Source organism: Scyliorhinus torazame, chromosome 24 (genome assembly GCF_047496885.1).
Source record: "Scyliorhinus torazame isolate Kashiwa2021f chromosome 24, sScyTor2.1, whole genome shotgun sequence".
Classification (NCBI taxonomy): domain Eukaryota; kingdom Metazoa; phylum Chordata; class Chondrichthyes; order Carcharhiniformes; family Scyliorhinidae; genus Scyliorhinus; species Scyliorhinus torazame.
In genome coordinates, this window is record NC_092730.1 from 9,274,515 (window position 1) to 9,296,560 (window position 22,046).

A 22,046-nucleotide genomic window follows, 5' to 3' on the forward strand; every position below is an offset into this window, starting at 1 on the left:
CCCCTCATCCTTCTAAATTCCAACGAGTACAGTCCCAGTCTACTCAACCTCTCCTCGTAATCCAACCCCTTCAGCTCTGGGATTAACCTAGTGAATCTCCTCTGCACACCCTCCAGTGCCAGTATGTCCTTTTTCAAGTAGGGAGACCAAAACTGAACACAATACTCCAGGTGTGGCCTCACTAACACCCTATACAATTGCAGCATAACCTCCCTAGTCTTAAACTCCATCCCTCTAGCAATGAAGGACAAAATTCCATTTGCCTTCTTAATCACCTGTTGCACCTGTAAACCAACTTTTTGCGACTCATGCACTAGCACACCCAGGTCTCTCTGCACAGCAGCATGTTTTAATATTTTATCATTTAAATAATAATCCCTTTTGCTGTTATTCCTCCCAAAATGGATAACCTCACATTTGTCAACATTGTATTCCATCTTCTAACAAATACATTTGCAAGATAAAGTGACCCAGGACAGGGCAGGCTCCATGGCAACGGCACAGGGACCTTAAGGCGCTATTGTACTCAGGAAGAACCCGGTTCCAGCAGCTTGTGATGAGGAAGCTGAATCGCATTCCATAGCTCATACAGGAATTCATCGATGAAACATTTTGGACTAATATTGCATTTGGAAGATGGACAGCTTACCATCAAATCAAATGTATTTGACTCGAACGCAAACCAATTAGGATTACATAGGACAGATATGATACAGTATAACTGTGAGGTATCGTTCGGCCATTTTTACCCGGATCACTCTCTCTCTCTCATGAACCATTCTATACGAGGGCAGCACGGTGGCGCAGAAGGTTAGCACTGCTGCCTCACGGCGCCGAGATCACAGGTTCGATTGAGGGTCACTGTCCGTGTGGAGTTTGCGCATTCTCCCCGTGTCTGCGTGGGTTTCGCCCCCCGCAACCCGAAAAGATGTGCAGGGGCAGGTGGATTGGCCGCGCTAAAATTGCCCCTTTAATTGGGAAAAAAATCAATTGGAGACTCTAAATTTATTTTTTTTAAAAAGAAGAAAAAATAAAAAAGAGTCAACGTATACTTTGACTTCTAGTCGCTATCTTCCTGTCTTTCATGTCTCTCTTTCTGACTTGGACTTCTGAGGTTTTTGCGAGCTGTTTTGCCTAAACAAGAAAATAATTTCCGTGATTCTTTGAAAGTTTCAATTGTCTACCAATTGCCTCTCTGTGAGTCTGGGCTTATTAGAGAATTAGACTTTGAACTGACTCTCAATTGTAATCAATAGAAGACAAATAAAACGATTCTTATTTGTACCTGACAAGTTTTAACTTCAATTTCTACTGAGGTTTCGTGATTCGCAAAGTGCAGCTGAATCTGCAGGTTAGGTCTAACACCTTCGCCATGAGAGGATTCGAGTAGAGGAGCGACAATATCGTCCCGCAGTTGTTCGGGAGCCTGGCTGAGGCCGTACCTGGAGTATCGAGCATGGCTCTGGTCATGGGAAAGGACAGATTGGCCATTGGGGTCAAAGCAGATCACCAGGCTAAGCCCTGGGATGACGAGATTGAGATTGAGGAGAGATTGAGGAGTTTGGGTCTGTACTCCCAGAGTTTTGAAGAAGGCAAGGCAATCTCAGTGAAACATACAAAGTTCTTCCAGGATCGACTGGGTGGATGCTGGGAGGGGGGGTCTCCCCCTGACTGAGCGTCAACCAGACAGCATTTGACCCCGAACCACATTCAGAGAGAATTAGGGAGCGGTGTCGACACGCTCGTCCCAAAGGCATCGGTTTGGATCAACGTCTTGAGAGGGGAGGGGGGGAGAGAGAGAGAGAGAATGGAGGTTAGAGAGAGGGAGATAGAGAAGCGGAGAGGGATGGAGAGAGTGGGAGGTGGAGACGGAGAGAGGTGGAGACGGAACGAGAGAGAGAAAGAAGGGGAGAGAGAGGGAGGGGAAAGGAAAGGAGTGAGACGGGGAGAGAGAAAGAGACGGAGAGCGATGTGGGATCTTGCTGTGTGTAAATTGGCTGCTGCGTTTCCCACATCACAACAGAGACCTCACTTCAAAAATAACCCCCTCATTGTGAGTGAGGCACTTCGGGACGTCCCGAGGGGGGGAGAGGAGCCGGAGAGATGGGGGAGAGAGGAGCCGGAGAGGTGGGGGGGAGGAGCCGGAGAGATGGGGGGATAGGAGCTGGAGAGATGGGGGAGAGGAGCCGGAGAGATGGGGGGAGAGGAGCCGGAGAGATGGGGGGAGAGGAGCCGGAGAGATGGGGGAAGAGGAGCCGGAGAGATGGGGGGGAGGAGCCGGAGAGATGGGGGGAGAGGAGCCGGAGAGATGGGGGGGAGGAGCCGGAGAGATGGGGGGAGAGGAGGGGGAGAGATGGGGGGGGAGGAGCCGGAGAGATGGGGGGGAGAGGAGCCGGAGAGATGGGGGGAGAGGAGCCGGAGAGATGGGGGGAGAGGAGGGGGAGAGATGGGGGGAGAGGAGCCGGAGAGATGGGGGGAGAGGAGGGGGAGAGATGGGGGGGGAGGAGCCGGAGAGATGGGGGGGAGAGGAGCCGGAGAGATGGGGGGAGAGGAGCCGGAGAGATGGGGGGAGAGGAGCCGGAGAGATGGGGGGAGAGGAGCCGGAGAGATGGGGGGAGAGGAGGGGGAGAGATGGGGGGGGAGGAGCCGGAGAGATGGGGGGGAGAGGAGCCGGAGAGATGGGGGGAGAGGAGCCGGAGAGATGGGGGGAGAGGAGCCGGAGAGATGGGGGGGAGGAGCCGGAGAGATGGGGGGGAGGAGCCGGAGAGATGGGGGGAGAGAAGCCGGAGAGATGGGGGGAGAGGAGCCGGAGAGATGGGGGAGAGGAGCCGGAGAGATGGGGGAAGAGGAGCCGGAGAGATGGGGGGTGAGGAGCCGGAGAGATGGGGGGAGAGGAGCCGGAGAGATGGGGGGAGAGGAGGGGGAGAGATGGGGGGAGAGGAGCCGGCGAGATGGGGGGAGAGGAGCCGGAGAGATGGGGGGAGAGGAGCCGGAGAGATGGGGGGAGAGGAGCCGGAGAGATGGGGGGAGAGGAGCTGGAGAGATGGGGAGAGGAGGGGGAGAGATGGGGGGAGAGGAGCCGGAGAGATGGGGGGAGAGGAGCCGGAGAAATGGGGGGAGAGATGGGGGGAGAGATGGGGGGAGAGGAGCCGGAGAGGTGGGGGGGGGGAGCCGGAGAGATGGGGGGAGAGGAGCCGGAGAGATGGGGGGAGAGGAGCCGGAGAGATGGGGGGAGAGGAGCCGGGGAGATGGGGGGAGAGGAGCCGGAGAGATGGGGAGAGGAGGGGGAGAGATGGGGGGAGAGGAGCCGGAGAGATGGGGGGAGAGGAGCCGGAGAGATGGGGGGGAGGAGCCGGAGAGATGGGGGGAGAGGAGCCGGAGAGATGGGGAGAGGAGGGGGAGAGATGGGGGGGAGAGGAGCCGGAGAGATGGGGGGAGAGGAGCCGGAGAGATGGGGGGAGAGGAGCTGGAGAGATGGGGGGGAGAGGAGCCGGAGAGATGGGGGGAGAGGAGCCGGAGAGATGGGGGGAGAGGAGCCGGAGAGATGGGGGGAGAGGAGCCGGAGAGATCGGGGGAGAGGAGCCGGGGAGATGGGGGGAGAGGAGCCGGGGAGATGGGGGGAGAGGAGGGGGAGAGATGGGGGGGGAGGAGCCGGAGTGATGGGGGGAGAGGAGCCGGAGAGATGGGGGGAGAGGAGCCGGAGAGATGGGGGAGAGGAGCCGGGGAGATGGGGGGAGAGGAGGGGGAGAGATGGGGGGGGAGGAGCCGGAGTGATGGGGGGAGAGGAGGCAGAGAGATGGGGAGAGGAGCCGGAGAGATGGGGGGAGAGGAGCCGGAGAGATGGGGGGGAGGAGCCGGAGAGATGGGGAGAGGAGCCGGAGAGATGGGGAGAGGAGCCGGAGAGATGGGGGAAGAGGAGCCGGAGAGATGGGGGGGAGGAGCCGGAGAGATGGGGGGAGAGGAGCCGGAGAGATGGGGGGGAGGAGCCGGAGAGATGGGGGGAGAGGAGGGGGAGAGATGGGGGGGGAGGAGCCGGAGAGATGGGGGGGAGAGGAGCCGGAGAGATGGGGGGAGAGGAGCCGGAGAGATGGGGGGAGAGGAGGGGGAGAGATGGGGGGAGAGGAGCCGGAGAGATGGGGGGAGAGGAGGGGGAGAGATGGGGGGGGAGGAGCCGGAGAGATGGGGGGGAGAGGAGCCGGAGAGATGGGGGGAGAGGAGCCGGAGAGATGGGGGGAGAGGAGCCGGAGAGATGGGGGGAGAGGAGCCGGAGAGATGGGGGGAGAGGAGGGGGAGAGATGGGGGGGGAGGAGCCGGAGAGATGGGGGGGAGAGGAGCCGGAGAGATGGGGGGAGAGGAGCCGGAGAGATGGGGGGAGAGGAGCCGGAGAGATGGGGGGGAGGAGCCGGAGAGATGGGGGGGAGGAGCCGGAGAGATGGGGGGAGAGAAGCCGGAGAGATGGGGGGAGAGGAGCCGGAGAGATGGGGGAGAGGAGCCGGAGAGCTGGGGGAAGAGGAGCCGGAGAGATGGGGGGTGAGGAGCCGGAGAGATGGGGGGAGAGGAGCCGGAGAGATGGGGGGAGAGGAGGGGGAGAGATGGGGGGAGAGGAGCCGGAGAGATGGGGGGAGAGGAGCCGGAGAGATGGGGGGAGAGGAGCCGGAGAGATGGGGGGAGAGGAGCCGGAGAGATGGGGGGAGAGGAGCTGGAGAGATGGGGAGAGGAGGGGGAGAGATGGGGGGAGAGGAGCCGGAGAGATGGGGGGAGAGGAGCCGGAGAAATGGGGGGAGAGATGGGGGGAGAGATGGGGGGAGAGGAGCCGGAGAGGTGGGGGGGGGGAGCCGGAGAGATGGGGGGAGAGGAGCCGGAGAGATGGGGGGAGAGGAGCCGGAGAGATGGGGGGAGAGGAGCCGGGGAGATGGGGGGAGAGGAGCCGGAGAGATGGGGAGAGGAGGGGGAGAGATGGGGGGAGAGGAGCCGGAGAGATGGGGGGAGAGGAGCCGGAGAGATGGGGGGGAGGAGCCGGAGAGATGGGGGGAGAGGAGCCGGAGAGATGGGGAGAGGAGGGGGAGAGATGGGGGGGAGAGGAGCCGGAGAGATGGGGGGAGAGGAGCCGGAGAGATGGGGGGAGAGGAGCTGGAGAGATGGGGGGGAGAGGAGCCGGAGAGATGGGGGGAGAGGAGCCGGAGAGATGGGGGGAGAGGAGCCGGAGAGATGGGGGGAGAGGAGCCGGAGAGATCGGGGGAGAGGAGCCGGGGAGATGGGGGGAGAGGAGCCGGGGAGATGGGGGGAGAGGAGGGGGAGAGATGGGGGGGGAGGAGCCGGAGTGATGGGGGGAGAGGAGCCGGAGAGATGGGGGGAGAGGAGCCGGAGAGATGGGGGAGAGGAGCCGGGGAGATGGGGGGAGAGGAGGGGGAGAGATGGGGGGGGAGGAGCCGGAGTGATGGGGGGAGAGGAGGCAGAGAGATGGGGAGAGGAGCCGGAGAGATGGGGGGAGAGGAGCCGGAGAGATGGGGGGGAGGAGCCGGAGAGATGGGGAGAGGAGCCGGAGAGATGGGGAGAGGAGCCGGAGAGATGGGGGGAGAGGAGCCGGAGAGATGGGGTGGAGAGGAGCCGGAGAGATGGGGAGAGGAGCCGGAGAGATGGGGGGAGAGGAGCCGGAGAGATGGGGAGAGGAGCCGGAGAGATGGGGGGAGAGGAGCCGGAGAGATGGGGGAGAGGAGCGGGAGAGATGGGGGGAGAGGAGGGGGAGAGATGGGGGGGGAGGAGCCGGAGAGATGGGGGGAGAGGAGCCGGAGAGATGGGGGGAGAGGAGGGGGAGAGATGGGGGGGGAGGAGCCGGAGAGATGGGGGGAGAGGAGCCGGAGAGATGGGGGAGAGGAGCCGGAGAGATGGGGGGAGAGGAGCCGGAGAGATGGGGAGAGGAGCCGGAGAGATGGGGGGAGAGGAGCCGGAGAGATGGGGGGGAGAGGAGGGGGAGAGATGGGGGGTGAGGAGGGGGAGAGATGGGGGGAGAGGAGGGGGAGAGATGGGGGGAGAGGAGGGGGAGAGATGGGGGAGAGGAGGGGGAGAGATGGGGGGGGAGGAGCCGGAGTGATGGGGGGAGAGGAGGCAGAGAGATGGGGAGAGGAGCCGGAGAGATGGGGGGAGAGGAGCCGGAGAGATGGGGGGGAGGAGCCGGAGAGATGGGGAGAGGAGCCGGAGAGATGGGGAGAGGAGCCGGAGAGATGGGGGGAGAGGAGCCGGAGAGATGGGGTGGAGAGGAGCCGGAGAGATGGGGAGAGGAGCCGGAGAGATGGGGGGAGAGGAGCCGGAGAGATGGGGAGAGGAGCCGGAGAGATGGGGGGAGAGGAGCCGGAGAGATGGGGGAGAGGAGGGGGAGAGATGGGGGGAGAGGAGGGGGAGAGATGGGGGGGGAGGAGCCGGAGAGATGGGGGGAGAGGAGCCGGAGAGATGGGGGGAGAGGAGGGGGAGAGATGGGGGGGGAGGAGCCGGAGAGATGGGGGGAGAGGAGCCGGAGAGATGGGGGGAGAGGAGGGGGAGAGATGGGGGGAGAGGAGGGGGAGAGATGGGGGGGAGAGGAGGGGGAGAGATGGGGGGGAGGAGCCGGAGAGATGGGGGGAGAGGAGCCGGAGAGATGGGGGGAGAGGAGCCGGAGAGATGGGGGGAGAGGAGCCGGAGAGATGGGGGGAGAGGAGGGGGAGAGATGGGGGGAGAGGAGCCGGAGAGATGGGGGGAGAGGAGGGGGAGAGATGGGGGGAGAGGAGGGGGAGAGATGGGGGGAGGGGAGCCGGAGAGATGGGGGGAGAGGAGCCGGAGAGATGGGGAGTTATTTAATCCCGTACACTATAGGATTGTGGGGCTCGGTGTAAAGTGTGTCCATTCACAGTCACACTGTCCATTTCTCAGTGATCCCAAGGAGACCTTGACGCTTGCACACACTCACTCTCTGTGATTCTCTCCTCCAGGCTATGCCCAGAAAATGTCGACAAAGAAAGTGTTTGTGGGACTGGCAGCTGTGACAAGTGTCAGCATTTTTCTACTCCGCAACTGTCACTTCAACTGGGAGAGCCATCGCAAGAGTCATGACAGCCCAGTCAGGTACAGAACCAGCCACCAAAATCCTCCCTTCCAACTCTTATCATCCACCCCGAACCCGGTCTCCGTATCCCATACTCGGAGTTACTGCGCACAGTCCCGGTCTCCGTATCCCACACTCGGAGTTACTGCGCACAGTCCCGGTCTCCGTATCCCACACTCGGAGTTACTGCACACAGTCCCGGTCTCCGTATCCCACACTCGGAGTTACTGCACACAGTCCCGGTCTCCGTATCCCACACTCGGAGTTACTGCACACAGTCCCGGTCTCCGTATCCCACACTCGGAGTTACTGCACACAGTCCCGGTCTCCGTATCCCACACTCGGAGTTACTGCGCACAGTCCCGGTCTCCGTATCCCACACTCGGGAGTTACTGCGCACAGTCCCGGTCTCCGTATCCCACACTCGGAGTTACTGCGCACAGTCCCGGTCTCCGTATCCCACACTCGGAGTTACTGCGCACAGTCCCGGTCTCCGTATCCCGCACTCGGAGTTACTGCGCACAGTCCCGGTCTCCGTATCCCACACTCGGAGTTACTGCGCACAGTCCCGGTCTCCGTATCCCACACTCGGAGTTACTGCGCACAGTCCCGGTCTCCGTATCCCACACTCGGAGTTACTGCGCACAGTCCCGGTCTCCATATCCCACACTCGGGAGTTACTGCGCACAGTCCCGGTCTCCGTATCCCACACTCGGAGTTACTGCGCACAGTCCCGGTCTCCGTATCCCACACTCGGAGTCACTGCGCACAGTCCCGGTCTCCGTATCCCACACTCGGAGTTACTGCGCACAGTCCCGGTCTCCGTATCCCACACTCGGAGTTACTGCGCACAGTCCCGGTCTCCGTATCCCACACTCGGAGTCACTGCGCACAGTCCCGGTCTCCGTATCCCACACTCGGAGTTACTGCGCACAGTCCCGGTCTCCGTATCCCACACTCGGGAGTTACTGCGCACAGTCCCGGTCTCCGTATCCCACACTCGGAGTTACTGCACACAGTCCCGGTCTCCGTATCCCACACTCGGAGTTACTGCACACAGTCCCGGTCTCCGTATCCCACACTCGGAGTTACTGCACACAGTCCCGGTCTCCGTATCCCACACTCGGAGTTACTGCGCACAGTCCCGGTCTCCGTATCCCACACTCGGAGTTACTGCGCACAGTCCCGGTCTCCGTATCCCACACTCGGAGTTACTGCGCACAGTCCCGGTCTCCGTATCCCACACTCGGAGTTACTACACACAGTCCCGGTCTCCGTATCCCACACTCGGAGTTACTGCGCACAGTCCCGGTCTCCGTATCCCACACTCGGAGTTACTGCGCACAGTCCCGGTCTCCGTATCCCACACTCGGAGTTACTGCGCACAGTCCCGGTCTCCGTATCCCACACTCGGAGTTACTGCGCACAGTCCCGGTCACCGTATCCCACACTCGCAGAGTTACTGCGCACAGTCCCGATCTCCGTATCCCACACTCGGAGTTACTGCGCACAGTCCCAGTCTCCGTATCCCACACTCGGAGTTACTGCGTACAGTCCCGGTCTCCGTATCCCACACTCGGAGTTACTGCGCACAGTCCCGGTCTCCGTATCCCACACTCGGAGTTACTGCGCACAGTCCCGGTCTCCGTATCCCACACTCGGAGTTACTGCGCACAGACCCGGTCTCCGTATCCCAGACTCGGAGTTACTGCTCACAGTCCCGGTCTCCGTAACCCACACTCGGAGTTACTACACACAGTTCCGGTCTCCGTATCCCAGACTCGGAGTTACTGCGCACAGTCCCGGTCTCCGTATCCCACACTCGGAGTTACTGCGCACAGTCTCGGTCTCCGTATCCCACACTCGGAGTTACTGCGCACAGTCCCGGTCTCCGTATCCCACACTCGGAGTTACTGCGCACAGTCCCGGCCTCCGTAACCCACACTCGGAGTTACTGCGCACAATCCCGGTCTCCGTATCCCACACTCGGAGTTACTGCGCACAGTCCCGGTCTCCGTATCCCAGACTCGGAGTTACTGCGCACAGTCCCAGTCTCCGTATCCCACACTCGGAGTTACTGCGCACAGTCCCGGTCTCCGTATCCCACACTCGGAGTTACTGCGCACAGTCCCGGTCTCCGTATCCCACACTCGGAGTTACTGCGCACAGTCCCGGTCTCCGTATCCCACACTCGGAGTTACTGCGCACAGTCCCGGTCTCCGTATCCCACACTCGGAGTTACTGCGCACAGTCCCGGTCTCCGTACCCACACTCGGAGTTACTGCGCATAGTCCCGGTCTCCATATCCCACACTCGGGGTTACTGCGCACAGTCCCGGGTCTCCGTATCCCACACTCGGAGTTACTGCGCACAGTCCCGGTCTCCGTATCCCACACTCGGAGTTACTGCACACAGTCCCGGTCTCCGTATCCCACACTCGGAGTTACTGCGCACAGTCCCGGTCTCCGTATCCCACACTCGGAGTTACTGCACACAGTCCCCGTCTCCGTATCCCACACTCGGAGTTACTGCGCACAGTCCCGGTATCCGTATCCCACACTCGGAGTTACTGCGCACAGTCCCCGTCTCCGTATCCCACACTCGGAGTTACTGCGCACAGTCCCGGTCTCCGTATCCCACACTCGGAGTTACTGCGCACAGTCCCGGTCTCCGTATCCCACACTCGGAGTTACTGCGCACAGTCCCGGTCTCCGTATCCCACACTCGGAGTTACTGCGCACAGTCCCGGTCTCCGTATCCCACACTCGGAGTTACTGCACACAGTCCCCGTCTCCGTATCCCATACTCGGAGTTACTGCGCACAGTCCCGGTATCCGTATCCCACACTCGGAGTTACTGCGCACAGTCCCCGTCTCCGTATCCCACACTCGGAGTTACTGCGCACAGTCCCGGTCTCCGTATCCCACACTCGGAGTTACTGCACACAGTCCCGGTCTCCGTATCCCACACTCGGAGTTACTGCACACAGTCCCGGTCTCCGTATCCCACACTCGGAGTTACTGCGCACAGTCCCGGTCTCCGTATCCCACACTCGGAGTTACTGCGCACAGTCCCGGTCTCCGTATCCCACACTCGGAGTTACTGCACACAGTCCCGGTCTCCGTATCCCACACTCGGAGTTACTGCACACAGTCCCGGTCTCCGTATCCCACACTCGGAGTTACTGCACACAGTCCCGGTCTCCGTATCCCACACTCGGAGTTACTGCGCACAGTCCCGGTCTCCGTATCCCACACTCGGGAGTTACTGCGCACAGTCCCGGTCTCCGTATCCCACACTCGGAGTTACTGCGCACAGTCCCGGTCTCCGTATCCCACACTCGGAGTTACTGCGCACAGTCCCGGTCTCCGTATCCCGCACTCGGAGTTACTGCGCACAGTCCCGGTCTCCGTATCCCACACTCGGAGTTACTGCGCACAGTCCCGGTCTCCGTATCCCACACTCGGAGTTACTGCGCACAGTCCCGGTCTCCGTATCCCACACTCGGAGTTACTGCGCACAGTCCCGGTCTCCATATCCCACACTCGGGAGTTACTGCGCACAGTCCCGGTCTCCGTATCCCACACTCGGAGTTACTGCGCACAGTCCCAGTCTCCGTATCCCACACTCGGAGTCACTGCGCACAGTCCCGGTCTCCGTATCCCACACTCGGAGTTACTGCGCACAGTCCCGGTCTCCGTATCCCACACTCGGAGTTACTGCGCACAGTCCCGGTCTCCGTATCCCACACTCGGAGTCACTGCGCACAGTCCCGGTCTCCGTATCCCACACTCGGAGTTACTGCGCACAGTCCCGGTCTCCGTATCCCACACTCGGGAGTTACTGCGCACAGTCCCGGTCTCCGTATCCCACACTCGGAGTTACTGCACACAGTCCCGGTCTCCGTATCCCACACTCGGAGTTACTGCACACAGTCCCGGTCTCCGTATCCCACACTCGGAGTTACTGCACACAGTCCCGGTCTCCGTATCCCACACTCGGAGTTACTGCGCACAGTCCCGGTCTCCGTATCCCACACTCGGAGTTACTGCGCACAGTCCCGGTCTCCGTATCCCACACTCGGAGTTACTGCGCACAGTCCCGGTCTCCGTATCCCACACTCGGAGTTACTACACACAGTCCCGGTCTCCGTATCCCACACTCGGAGTTACTGCGCACAGTCCCGGTCTCCGTATCCCACACTCGGAGTTACTGCGCACAGTCCCGGTCTCCGTATCCCACACTCGGAGTTACTGCGCACAGTCCCGGTCTCCGTATCCCACACTCGGAGTTACTGCGCACAGTCCCGGTCACCGTATCCCACACTCGCAGAGTTACTGCGCACAGTCCCGATCTCCGTATCCCACACTCGGAGTTACTGCGCACAGTCCCAGTCTCCGTATCCCACACTCGGAGTTACTGCGTACAGTCCCGGTCTCCGTATCCCACACTCGGAGTTACTGCGCACAGTCCCGGTCTCCGTATCCCACACTCGGAGTTACTGCGCACAGTCCCGGTCTCCGTATCCCACACTCGGAGTTACTGCGCACAGACCCGGTCTCCGTATCCCAGACTCGGAGTTACTGCTCACAGTCCCGGTCTCCGTAACCCACACTCGGAGTTACTACACACAGTTCCGGTCTCCGTATCCCAGACTCGGAGTTACTGCGCACAGTCCCGGTCTCCGTATCCCACACTCGGAGTTACTGCGCACAGTCTCGGTCTCCGTATCCCACACTCGGAGTTACTGCGCACAGTCCCGGTCTCCGTATCCCACACTCGGAGTTACTGCGCACAGTCCCGGCCTCCGTAACCCACACTCGGAGTTACTGCGCACAATCCCGGTCTCCGTATCCCACACTCGGAGTTACTGCGCACAGTCCCGGTCTCCGTATCCCAGACTCGGAGTTACTGCGCACAGTCCCAGTCTCCGTATCCCACACTCGGAGTTACTGCGCACAGTCCCGGTCTCCGTATCCCACACTCGGAGTTACTGCGCACAGTCCCGGTCTCCGTATCCCACACTCGGAGTTACTGCGCACAGTCCCGGTCTCCGTATCCCACACTCGGAGTTACTGCGCACAGTCCCGGTCTCCGTATCCCACACTCGGAGTTACTGCGCACAGTCCCGGTCTCCGTACCCACACTCGGAGTTACTGCGCACAGTCCCGGTCTCCGTATCCCACAGTCGGAGTTACTGCGCACAGTCCCGGTCTCCGTATCCCACACTCGGAGTTACTGCGCACAGTCCCGGTCTCCGTATCCCACACTCGGAGTTACTGCACACAGTCCCGGTCTCCGTATCCCACACTCGGAGTTACTGCGCACTGTCCCGGTTTCCGTATCCCACACTCGGAGTTACTGCGCACAGTCCCGGTCTCCGTATCCCACACTCGGGGTTACTGCGCACAGTCCCGGTCTCCGTATCCCACACTCGGAGTTACTGCGCACAGTCCCGGTCTCCGTATCCCACACTCGGAGTTACTGCGCACAGTCCCGGTCTCCGTATCCCACACTCGCAGAGTTACTGCGCACAGTCCCGGTCTCCGTAACCCACACTCGGAGTTACTACACACAGTTCCGGTCTCCGTATCCCAGACTCGGAGTTACTGCGCACAGTCCCGGTCTCCGTATCCCACACTCGGAGTTACTGCGCACAGTCCCGGTCTCCGTATCCCACACTCGGAGTTACTGCGCACAGTCCCGGTCTCCGTATCCCACACTCGGGGTTACTGCGCACAGTCCCGGTCTCCGAATCCCACACTCGGAGTTACTGCGCACAGACCCGGTCTCTGTATCCCACACTCGGAGTTACTGCGCACACTCCCGGTCTCGTTATCCCACACTCGGAGTTACTGCGCACCGTCCCGATCTCCATATCCCACACTCGGAGTTACTGCGTACAGTCCCGGTCTCCTTATCCCACACTCGGAGTTATTGCGCACAGTCCCGGTCTCCGTATCCCACACTCGGAGTTACTGCACACAGTCCCGGTCTCCGTATCCCACACTCGGAGTTACTGCGCACAGTCCCGGTCTCCGTATCCCACACTCGGAGTTACTGCGCACAGTCCCGGTCTCCGTATCCCACACTCGGAGTTACTGCGCACAGTCCCGGTCTCCGTATCCCACACTCGGAGTTACTGCGCACAGTCCCGGTCTCCGTATCACACACTCGGAGTTACTGCGCACAGTCCCGGTCTCCGTATCCCACACTCGGAGTTACTGCGCACAGTCCCGGTCTCCGTATCCCACACTCCGAGTTACTGCGCACAGTCCCGGTCTCCGTATCCCACACTCGGAGTTACTGCGCACAGTCTCGGTCTCCGTATCCCACACTCGGAGTTACTGTGCACAGTCCCGGTCTCCGTGTCCCATACTCGGGGTTACTGCGCACAGTCCCGGTCTCCGTATCCCACACTCGGAGTTACTGTTATTACGATTCCTTCTCTCTTCCAACTGTGTCCACGTAAAATAGGGATGTTGTTTATTAAAACAAACCTTATTACTAAACACAGTATTAAAATATATTTGACATCACAGCAGAAAATAGCTTACAATTTCCCTTTGAACAAAGCTAATCCATGCAGTGAATCCAAAACCCTTAACTGCAATCTTTATTCCCAATCAAACAACAAGAAATAAATACTGCTTAATCCACATTAAACACCACTGGGTATTTCGCTGGGTAAGTACGGGGTTAATTCCTCCCGTCCCGGAGTCACAACACAAGTGAATTAACCAAACATTTCTATAAAAATGTCTTTGGCCCTTGCCTGCCCAATAATTACACTCACCAGGTTTGTAAATGCAATTACTGGTTTATTTATTCCGAGAACTATCATGAAATATACAGTAATTACAACTGGATAACAGACTAATACCTACTACCCTCGTTAACTGCCCCACCCGCAACCCACACACACAAGACAGACAAACACAGAGGGGGGAAAGGGGTAAAAATAATAAGGATGAAGGTCAAAAGATAAGAGTCTTTGCTTCAAATGGCGGATCTGTATCTCGCTTCCATCCCAGCGAGCTGGTTGATTAAAGTCTCTGGTTTGCTGTTGGTCATGGTCTTCCTTGCAGAGTCATTCAGTCAGGGTGCCCGCAGGTTAGACAATACCGTACTCACAGGCAGCAAGCTTCCCTCCCCTAGGGCTGCCTGGAGTCAAACTGAATCCAAACCCAACCTTCGGGACTCTCAAAAACATTCCAGCAGTGGGGGCAGACCCAATCACCGCCGGTTACCGGGCGGAGCACAGCCGTTTGGGCCAATTCACTGCCGACCAGCCAAATCAATCAAACCGGGTCATCACTGACACTGGCCAGCCTGCAATCTCTAGTCTAAAACAGTACAGCCTTCCGGATTCTTCTGTTTGAATTAAAGGTACAGACTCCTTACAGGCTGCTTGTCTTAAAGTCACAGGTCCATTAATCATCCAGGGATCACAAATGTCACAGCAAAAAATAAAAGAAAGAGGGAATAAGGGAATAAACAGGAAGGACTCTTACAATTGGAATACCTGCTTTACCGAAATGTTCTTTGAGTAAGGTATCTTTTCACACTGCTCTAAAGATAAGATCTGACCCCTGCCAGACCCAAGCAGAAACTCTGGCTGTATCTCTTCAGACGTTTCTCAGCTTGTTTCAGCTGCCCCGTGGACTCAGCCAAGTCTGCACTGCTTTAAAGACCGTTCATCTGTTAACTGAACTGCAGTGGGAGCAAAACCGCTTGACATCTGGCTTCAATCAGCTCAAAACTGAACTGTTTTCTCAAAATGCCTGATGCCTGACCTCCACCCACAAGCTACATCATCGAACCGAGCTAAAAACGAATTAACTCCACAGGGAATTCCCTTAATCCAAACCACATTCCATTAGCCCAGTTGTTTATGACAGTTCAATTGCACTCCTGGTTCCCAACCTTTCAAACTATGATTTAAAACGGGACTGCAGCAGTCCAACCTAGGCATTTAACTGCACCAAATACCAACAATACAATCTATCTGAAATTCTCACATTCATCGCACTGAGCACAGTCCTAGTCCTCATATCCCACAATCCGAGTTACAGACAACCCTGTATCCTGTTTCCAACCCCGTGCTGTACCTGTCCTGGGAGTGTTTAATGGGGACAGTGTAGAGGGAGCTTTACTCTGTATCTAGCCCCGTGCTGTACCTGTCCTGGGAGTGTTTGATGGGGACAGTGTAGAGGGAGCTTTACTCTGTATCTAACCGCGTGCTGTACCTGTCCTGGGAGTGTTTGATGGGGAAAGTGTAGCGGGAGCTTTACTCTGTATCTAACCCCGTGCTGGACCTGTCCTGGGAGTGTTTGATGGGGACAGTGTAGAGGGAGCTTTACTCTGTATCTAACCCCGTGCTGTACCTGTCCTGGGAGTGTTTGATGGGGACAGTGTACTGGGAGCTTTACTCTGTATCTAACCCAATGCTGTACCTGTCCTGGGGGTGTTTGATGGGGACAGTGTAGAGGGAGCTTTACTCTGTATCTAACCCCGTGCTGTACCTGTCCTGGGAGTGTTTGATGGGGACAGTGTACAGGGAGCTTTACTCTGTATCTAACCCAATACTGTACCTGTCCTGGGGGTGTTTGATGGGGACAGTGTAGAGGGAGCTTTACTCTGTATCTAACCCCGTGCTGTACCTGCCCTGGGAGTGTTTGATGGGGACAGTGTACAGGGAGCTTTACTCTGTATCTAACCCAATGCTGTACCTGTCCTGGGGGTGTTTGATGGGGACAGTGTACTGGGAGCTTTACTCTGTATCTAACCGCGTGCTGTACCTGTCCTGGGAGTGTTTGATGGGGAAAGTGTCGCGGGAGCTTTACTCTGTATCTAACCCCGTGCTGGACCTGTCCTGGGAGTGTTTGATGGGGACAGTGTAGAGGGAGCTTTACTCTGTATCTAACCCCGTGCTGTACCTGTCCTGGAGTGTTTGATGGGGACAGTGTACTGGGAGCTTTACTCTGTATCTAACCCAATGCTGTGCCTGTCCTGGGGGTGTTTGATGGGGACAGTGTAGAGGGAGCTTTACTCTGTATCTAACCCCGTGCTGTACCTGTCCTGGGAGTGTTTGATGGGGACAGTGTACAGGGAGCTTTACTCTGTATCTAACCCAATGCTGTACCTGTCCTGGGGGTGTTTGATGGGGACAGTGTAGAGGGAGCTTTACTCTGTATCTAACCCCGTGCTGTACCTGCCCTGGGAGTGTTTGATGGGACAGTGTACAGGGAGCTTTACTCTGTATCGAACCAAATGCTGTACCTGTCCTGGGGGTGTTGATGGGACAGTGTAGAGGGAGCTTTACTCTGTATCTAACCCCGTGCTGTACCTGTCCTGGGAGTGTTGATGGGGACAGTGTAGGGGGAGCTTTACTCTGTATCTAACCCCGTGCGGTACCTGTCCTGGGAGTGTTTGATGGGGAAAGTGTAGAGGGAGCTTTACTCTGTATCTAACCCCGTGCTGTACCTGTCCTGGGAGTGTTTGATGGGGACAGTGTAGAGGGAGCTTTACTCTGTATCTAACCCCGTGCTGTACCTGTCCTGGGAGTGTTTGATGGGGACAGTGTAGAGGGAGCTTTACTCTGCATGTAACCCAGTGCTGTACCTGTCCTGGGAGTGTTTGATGGGGACAGTGTAGAGGGAGCTTTACTCTGTATCTAACCCCGTGCTGTACCTGTCCTGGGAGTGTTTGATGGGGACAGTGTAGAGGGAGCTTTACTCTGTATCTAACCCCGTGCTGTACCTGTCCTGGGAGTGTTTGATGGGGACAGTGTAGAGGGAGCTTTACTCTGTATCTAACCCCGTGCTGTACCTGTCCTGGGAGTGTTTGATGGGGACAGTGTAGAGGGAGCTTTACTCTGTATCTAACCCCGTGCTGTACCTGTCCTGGGAGTGTTTGATGGGGACAGTGCAGAGGGAGCTTTACTCTGTATCTAACCCCGTGCTGTACCTGTCCTGGGAGTGTTTGATGGGGACAGTGTAGAGGGAGCTTTAGTCTGTATCTAACCCCGTGCTGTACCTGTCCTGGGAGTGTTTGATGGGGACAGTGTAGAGGGAGCTTTACTCTGTATCTAACCCTGTGCTGTACCTGTCCTGGGAGTGTTTCACGGGGACAGTGTAGAGGGAGCTTTACTCTGTATCTAACCCCGTGCTGTACCTGTCCTGGGAGTGTTTGATGGGGACAGTGTAGAGGGAGCTTTACTCTGTATCTAACCCGTGCTGTACCTGTCCTGGGAGTGTTTGATGGGGACAGTGTAGAGGGAGCTTTACTCTGTATCTAACCCCGTGCTGTACCTGTCCTGGGAGTGTTTGATGGGGACAGTGTAGAGGGAGCTTTACTCTGTATCTAACCCCGTGCTGTACCTGTCCTGGGAGTGTTTGATGGGGACAGTGTCGAGGGAGCTTTACTCTGTATCTAACCCCGTGCTGTACCCTGTCCGGGGAGTGTTTGATGGGGACAGTGTAGAGGGAGCTTTACTCTGTATCTAACCCCGTGCTGTACCTGTCCTGGGAGTGTTTGATGGGGACAGTGTAGAGGGAGCTTTACTCTGTAACTAACCCCGTGCTGTACCTGTCCTGGGAGTGTTTGATGGGGACAGTGTAGATCAGTATCTAACTCCGTGCTGTGACATGTTATGTGCCAGTTCTCCCTGCAGATGGTGTGCTTGTTCAGGGAATGTTGATGGGTTGCGGGTAGTAATTGAAATTTTCAGCTTCTCTCAGCCTCTGGTTTAGAGACAGTTTTGTGTTGTGTGAAATCACTGGGATGGTTTCGACATCTCCATTTAAATACTCTTTGTGGGCCCCACAATGAGAGACAGAGACAAACAGCTCAATTAACACTTTTCATTCTGTTTCTTTCTGTCACTCTCTCTCTCCCCATCCCTCACTCTCTCCCTCTCCATCCCTCACTCTCTCCCTCCCCATCCCTCACTCTCTCCCTCCCCATCCCTCACTCTCTCCCTCCCCATCCCTCACTCTCTCCCTCCCCATCCCTCACTCTCTCCCTCCCCGTCCCTCACTCTCTCTCTCCCCATCCCTCACTCTCTCCCTCCCCATCCCTCACTCTCTCCCTCCCCATCCCTCACTCTCTCCCTCCCCATCCCTCACTCTCTCCCTCCCCATCCCTCACTCTCTCCCTCCCCATCCCTCACTCTCTCCCTCCCCATCCCTCACTCTCTCCCTCCCCATCCCTCACTCTCTCTCTCCCCATCCCTCACTCTCTCCCTCCCCATCCCTCACTCTCTCCCTCCCCATCCCTCACTCTCTCCCTCCCCATCCCTCACTCTCTCCCTCCCCATCCCTCACTCTCTCCCTCCCCATCCCTCACTCTCTCCCTCCCCATCCCTCACTCTCTCCATCCCGATCCCTCACTCTCTCCCTCCCCATCCCTCACTCTCTCCCTCCCCATCCCTCACTCTCTCCCTCCCCATCCCTCACTCTCTCTCTCCCCATCCCTCACTCTCTCTTCCCCCCCATCCCTCACTCTCTCTCTCCCCATCCCTCACTCTCTCCCTCCCCATCCCTCACTCTCTCTCTCTCCCCATCCCTCACTCTCTCCCTCCCCATCCCTCACTCTCTCCCTCCCCATCCCTCACTCTCTCTCCCTCCCCATCCCTCACTCTCTCTCTCCGCATCCCTCACTCTCTTCCCCCCATCCCTCACTCTCTCTCTCCCCATCCCTCACTCTCTTCCCCCCATCCCTCACTCTCTCCCTCCCCATCCCTCACTCTCTCCCTCCCCATCCCTCACTCTCTCCCTCCCCATCCCTCACTCTCTCCCTCCCCATTCCTCACTCTCTCTCTCTCCTCATCCCTCACTCTCTCTCCCTCCTCATCCCTCACTCTCTCTCCCTCCACATCCCTCACTCTCTCTCCCTCTCCATCCCTCACTCTCTCTCCCTCCCTCCCTCCCTCCCCATCCCTCACTCTCTCTCCCTTTCCATCCCTCCCTCTCTCCCTCTCCATCCCTCACTCTCTCTCTCCCCATCCCTCACTCTCTCTCTCCCCATCCCTCACTCTCTTCACCCCCATCCCTCACTCTCTCCCTCCCCATCCGTCACTCTCTCCCTCCCCATCCCTCTCTCTCTCCCTCCCCATCCCTCACTCTCTCCCTCCCCATCCCTCACTCTCTCCCTCCCCATCCCTCACTCTCTCTCTGCCCATCCCTCACCCTCACCCTCCCCATCCCTCACTCTCTCCCTCCCCATCCCTCACTCTCTCCCTCTCCATCCCTCACTCTCTCCCTCCCCATCCCTCACTCTCTCTCTCCCCATCCCTCACTCTCTTCACCCCCATCCCTCACTCTCTCCCTCCCCATCCCTCACTCTCTCCCTCCCCATCCCTCTCTCTCTCCCTCCCCATCCCTCACTCTCTCCCTCCCCATCCCTCACTCTCTCCCTCCCCATCCCTCACTCTCTCTCTGCCCATCCCTCACCCTCTCCCTCCCCATCCCTCACTCTCTCCCTCCCCATCCCTCACTCTCTCCCTCGCCATCCCTCACTCTCTCTCTCCCCATCCCTCACTCTCTCCCTCCCCATCCCTCACTCTCTCTCCCTCCCCATCCCTCACTCTCTCCCTCCCCATCCCTCACTCTCTCCCTCCCATCCCTCACTCTCTCCCTCCCCATCCCTCACTCTCTCTCCCTCCCCATCCCTCACTCTCTCTCTCCCCATCCCTCACTCTCTCTCCCTCCCCATCCCTCACTCTCTCCCTCCCCATCCCTCACTCTCTCCCTCCCCATCCCTCACTCTCTCTCTCCCCATCCCTCACTCTCTCTCTCCCCATCCCTCACTCTCTCTCTCTCCCCATCCCTCACTCTCTCCCTCCCCATCCCTCACTCTCTCTCTCTCCCCATCCCTCACTCTCTCCCTCCCCATCCCTCACTCTCTCTCCCTCCCCATCCCTCACTCTCTCTCTCTCCCCATCCCTCACTCTCTCTCTCCCCATCCCTCACTCTCCCTCCCCATCCCTCACTCTCTCTCCCTCCCCATCCCTCACTCTCTCCCTCCCCATCCCTCACTCTCTCTCCTCCCCATCCCTCACTCTCTCTCTCCCCATCCCTCACTCTCTCCCTCCCCATCCCTCACTCTCTCTCTCTCCCCATCCCTCACTCTCTCCCCTCCCCATCCCTCACTCTCTCCCTCCCCATCCCTCACTCTCTCTCCTCCCCATCCCTCACTCTCTCTCCTCCCCATCCCTCACTCTCTCCCTCCCCATCCCTCACTCTCTCTCCTCCCCATCCCTCACTCTCTCTCCTCCCCATCCCTCACTCTCTCTCTCCCCATCCCTCACTCTCTCTCTCCCCATCCCTCACTCTCTCCCTCCCCCATCCCTCACTCTCTCCCTCCCCATCCCTCACTCTCTCTCCCTCCCCATCCCTCACTCTCTCTCCCTCCCCATCCCTCACTCTCTCCTCCCCATCCCTCACTCTCTCTCCCTCCCCATCCCTCACTCTCTCTCCCTCCCATCCCTCACCTCTCCTCCCCATCCCTCACTCTCTCTCTCCCCATCCCTCACTCTCTCTCCCTCCCCATCCCTCACTCTCTCTCCCTCCCCATCCCTCACTCTCTCCCTCCCCATCCCTCACTCTCTCTCTCCCCATCCCTCACTCTCTCCCTCCCCATCCCTCACTCTCTCCCTCCCCATCCCTCACTCTCTCCCTCCCCATCCCTCACTCTCCCTCCCCATCCCTCACTCTCTCCCTCCCCATCCCTCACTCTCTCTCTCCCCATCCCTCACTCTCTCTCTCCCCATCCCTCACTCTCTCTCCCTCCCCATCCCTCACTCTCTCTCTCCCATCCCTCACTCTCTCCCCCCCATCCCTCACTCTCTCTCTCCCCATCCCTCACTCTCTTCCCTCCCCATCCCTCACTCTCTCCCTCCCCATCCCTCTCTCTCCCTCCCCATCCCTCACTCTCTCCTCCCCATCCCTCACTCTCTCCCTCCCCATCCCTCACTCTCTCCCTCCCCATCCCTCACTCTCTCCCTCCCCATCCTCACTCTCTCTCTCTCCTCATCCCTCACTCTCTCCCTCCCCATCCCTCACTCTCTCTCCCCTCCCTCCCTCCCTCCCCCATCCCTCACTCTCTCTCCCTCCATCCCTCCCTCTCTCCCTCTCCATCCCTTCACTCTCTCCCTCCCCATCCCTCACTCTCTCTCCCTCCCCATCCCTCACTCTCTCCCTCCCCATCCCTCACTCTCTCCCTCCCATCCCTCACTCTCTCCCTCCCCATCCCTCACTCCTCTCTCCCCATCCCTCACTCTCTTCCCCCCCATCCCTCACTCTCTCCCTCCCCATCCCTCACTCTCTCCCTCCCCATCCCTCACTCTCTCTCTCCCCATCCCTCACTCTCTTCCCCCCCATCCCTCACTCTCTCCCCCCATCCCTCCCTCTCTCCCTCCCCATCCCTCACTCTCTCTCCCTCCCCATCCCTCACTCTCTCCCTCCCCATCCCTCACTCTCTCTCCCTCCCCATCCCTCACCCTCTCCCTCCCCATCCCTCACTCTCTCCCTCCCCATCCCTCACTCTCTCTCTCCCCATCCCCCACTCTCTCTCCTCCCCCCAATCCTCACTCTCTCCCTCCCCATCCCTCCCCTCTCCCTCCCCATCCCTCACTCCCTCCCTCCCCATCCCTCACTCTCTCCCTCCCCATCCCTCACTCTCTCCCTCCCCATCCCTCACTCTCTCCCTCCCCATCCCTCACTCTCGCTCCCTCCCTATCCCTCACTCTCTCTCCCTCTCCATCCCTCACTCTCTCCCTCCCCATCCCTCACTCTCTCTCTCCCCATCCCCCACTCTCTCTCCTCCCCCCAATCCTCACTCTCTCCCTCCCCATCCCTCCCCTCTCCCTCCCCATCCCTCACTCCCTCCCTCCCCATCCCTCACTCTCTCCCTCCCCATCCCTCACTCTCTCTCCCTCCCCATCCCTCACTCTCTCCCTCCCCATCCC

The 22,046-nt window shown here is 58.9% G+C and overlaps 2 protein-coding genes across 3 annotated transcripts in view; one reads left to right on the forward strand and one right to left on the reverse strand.

Annotated features, from left to right (window-relative positions):
- Nucleotides 1-22,046, reverse strand: part of slc8a4a (solute carrier family 8 member 4a) — a 903,507-nt gene that overhangs the window by 165,092 nt on the left and 716,369 nt on the right.
- Nucleotides 1-22,046, forward strand: part of LOC140399870 (sodium/potassium/calcium exchanger 3-like) — a 224,263-nt gene that overhangs the window by 27,983 nt on the left and 174,234 nt on the right. For both annotated transcript variants that reach the window (XM_072489337.1, XM_072489336.1), the window contains exon 3: nt 6,963-7,095. In XM_072489337.1, coding sequence (XP_072345438.1) covers nt 7,080-7,095 — 16 coding nt within the window. In that variant the 5' untranslated portion in view covers nt 6,963-7,079. The remainder of the gene's footprint in view (nt 1-6,962; nt 7,096-22,046) is intronic.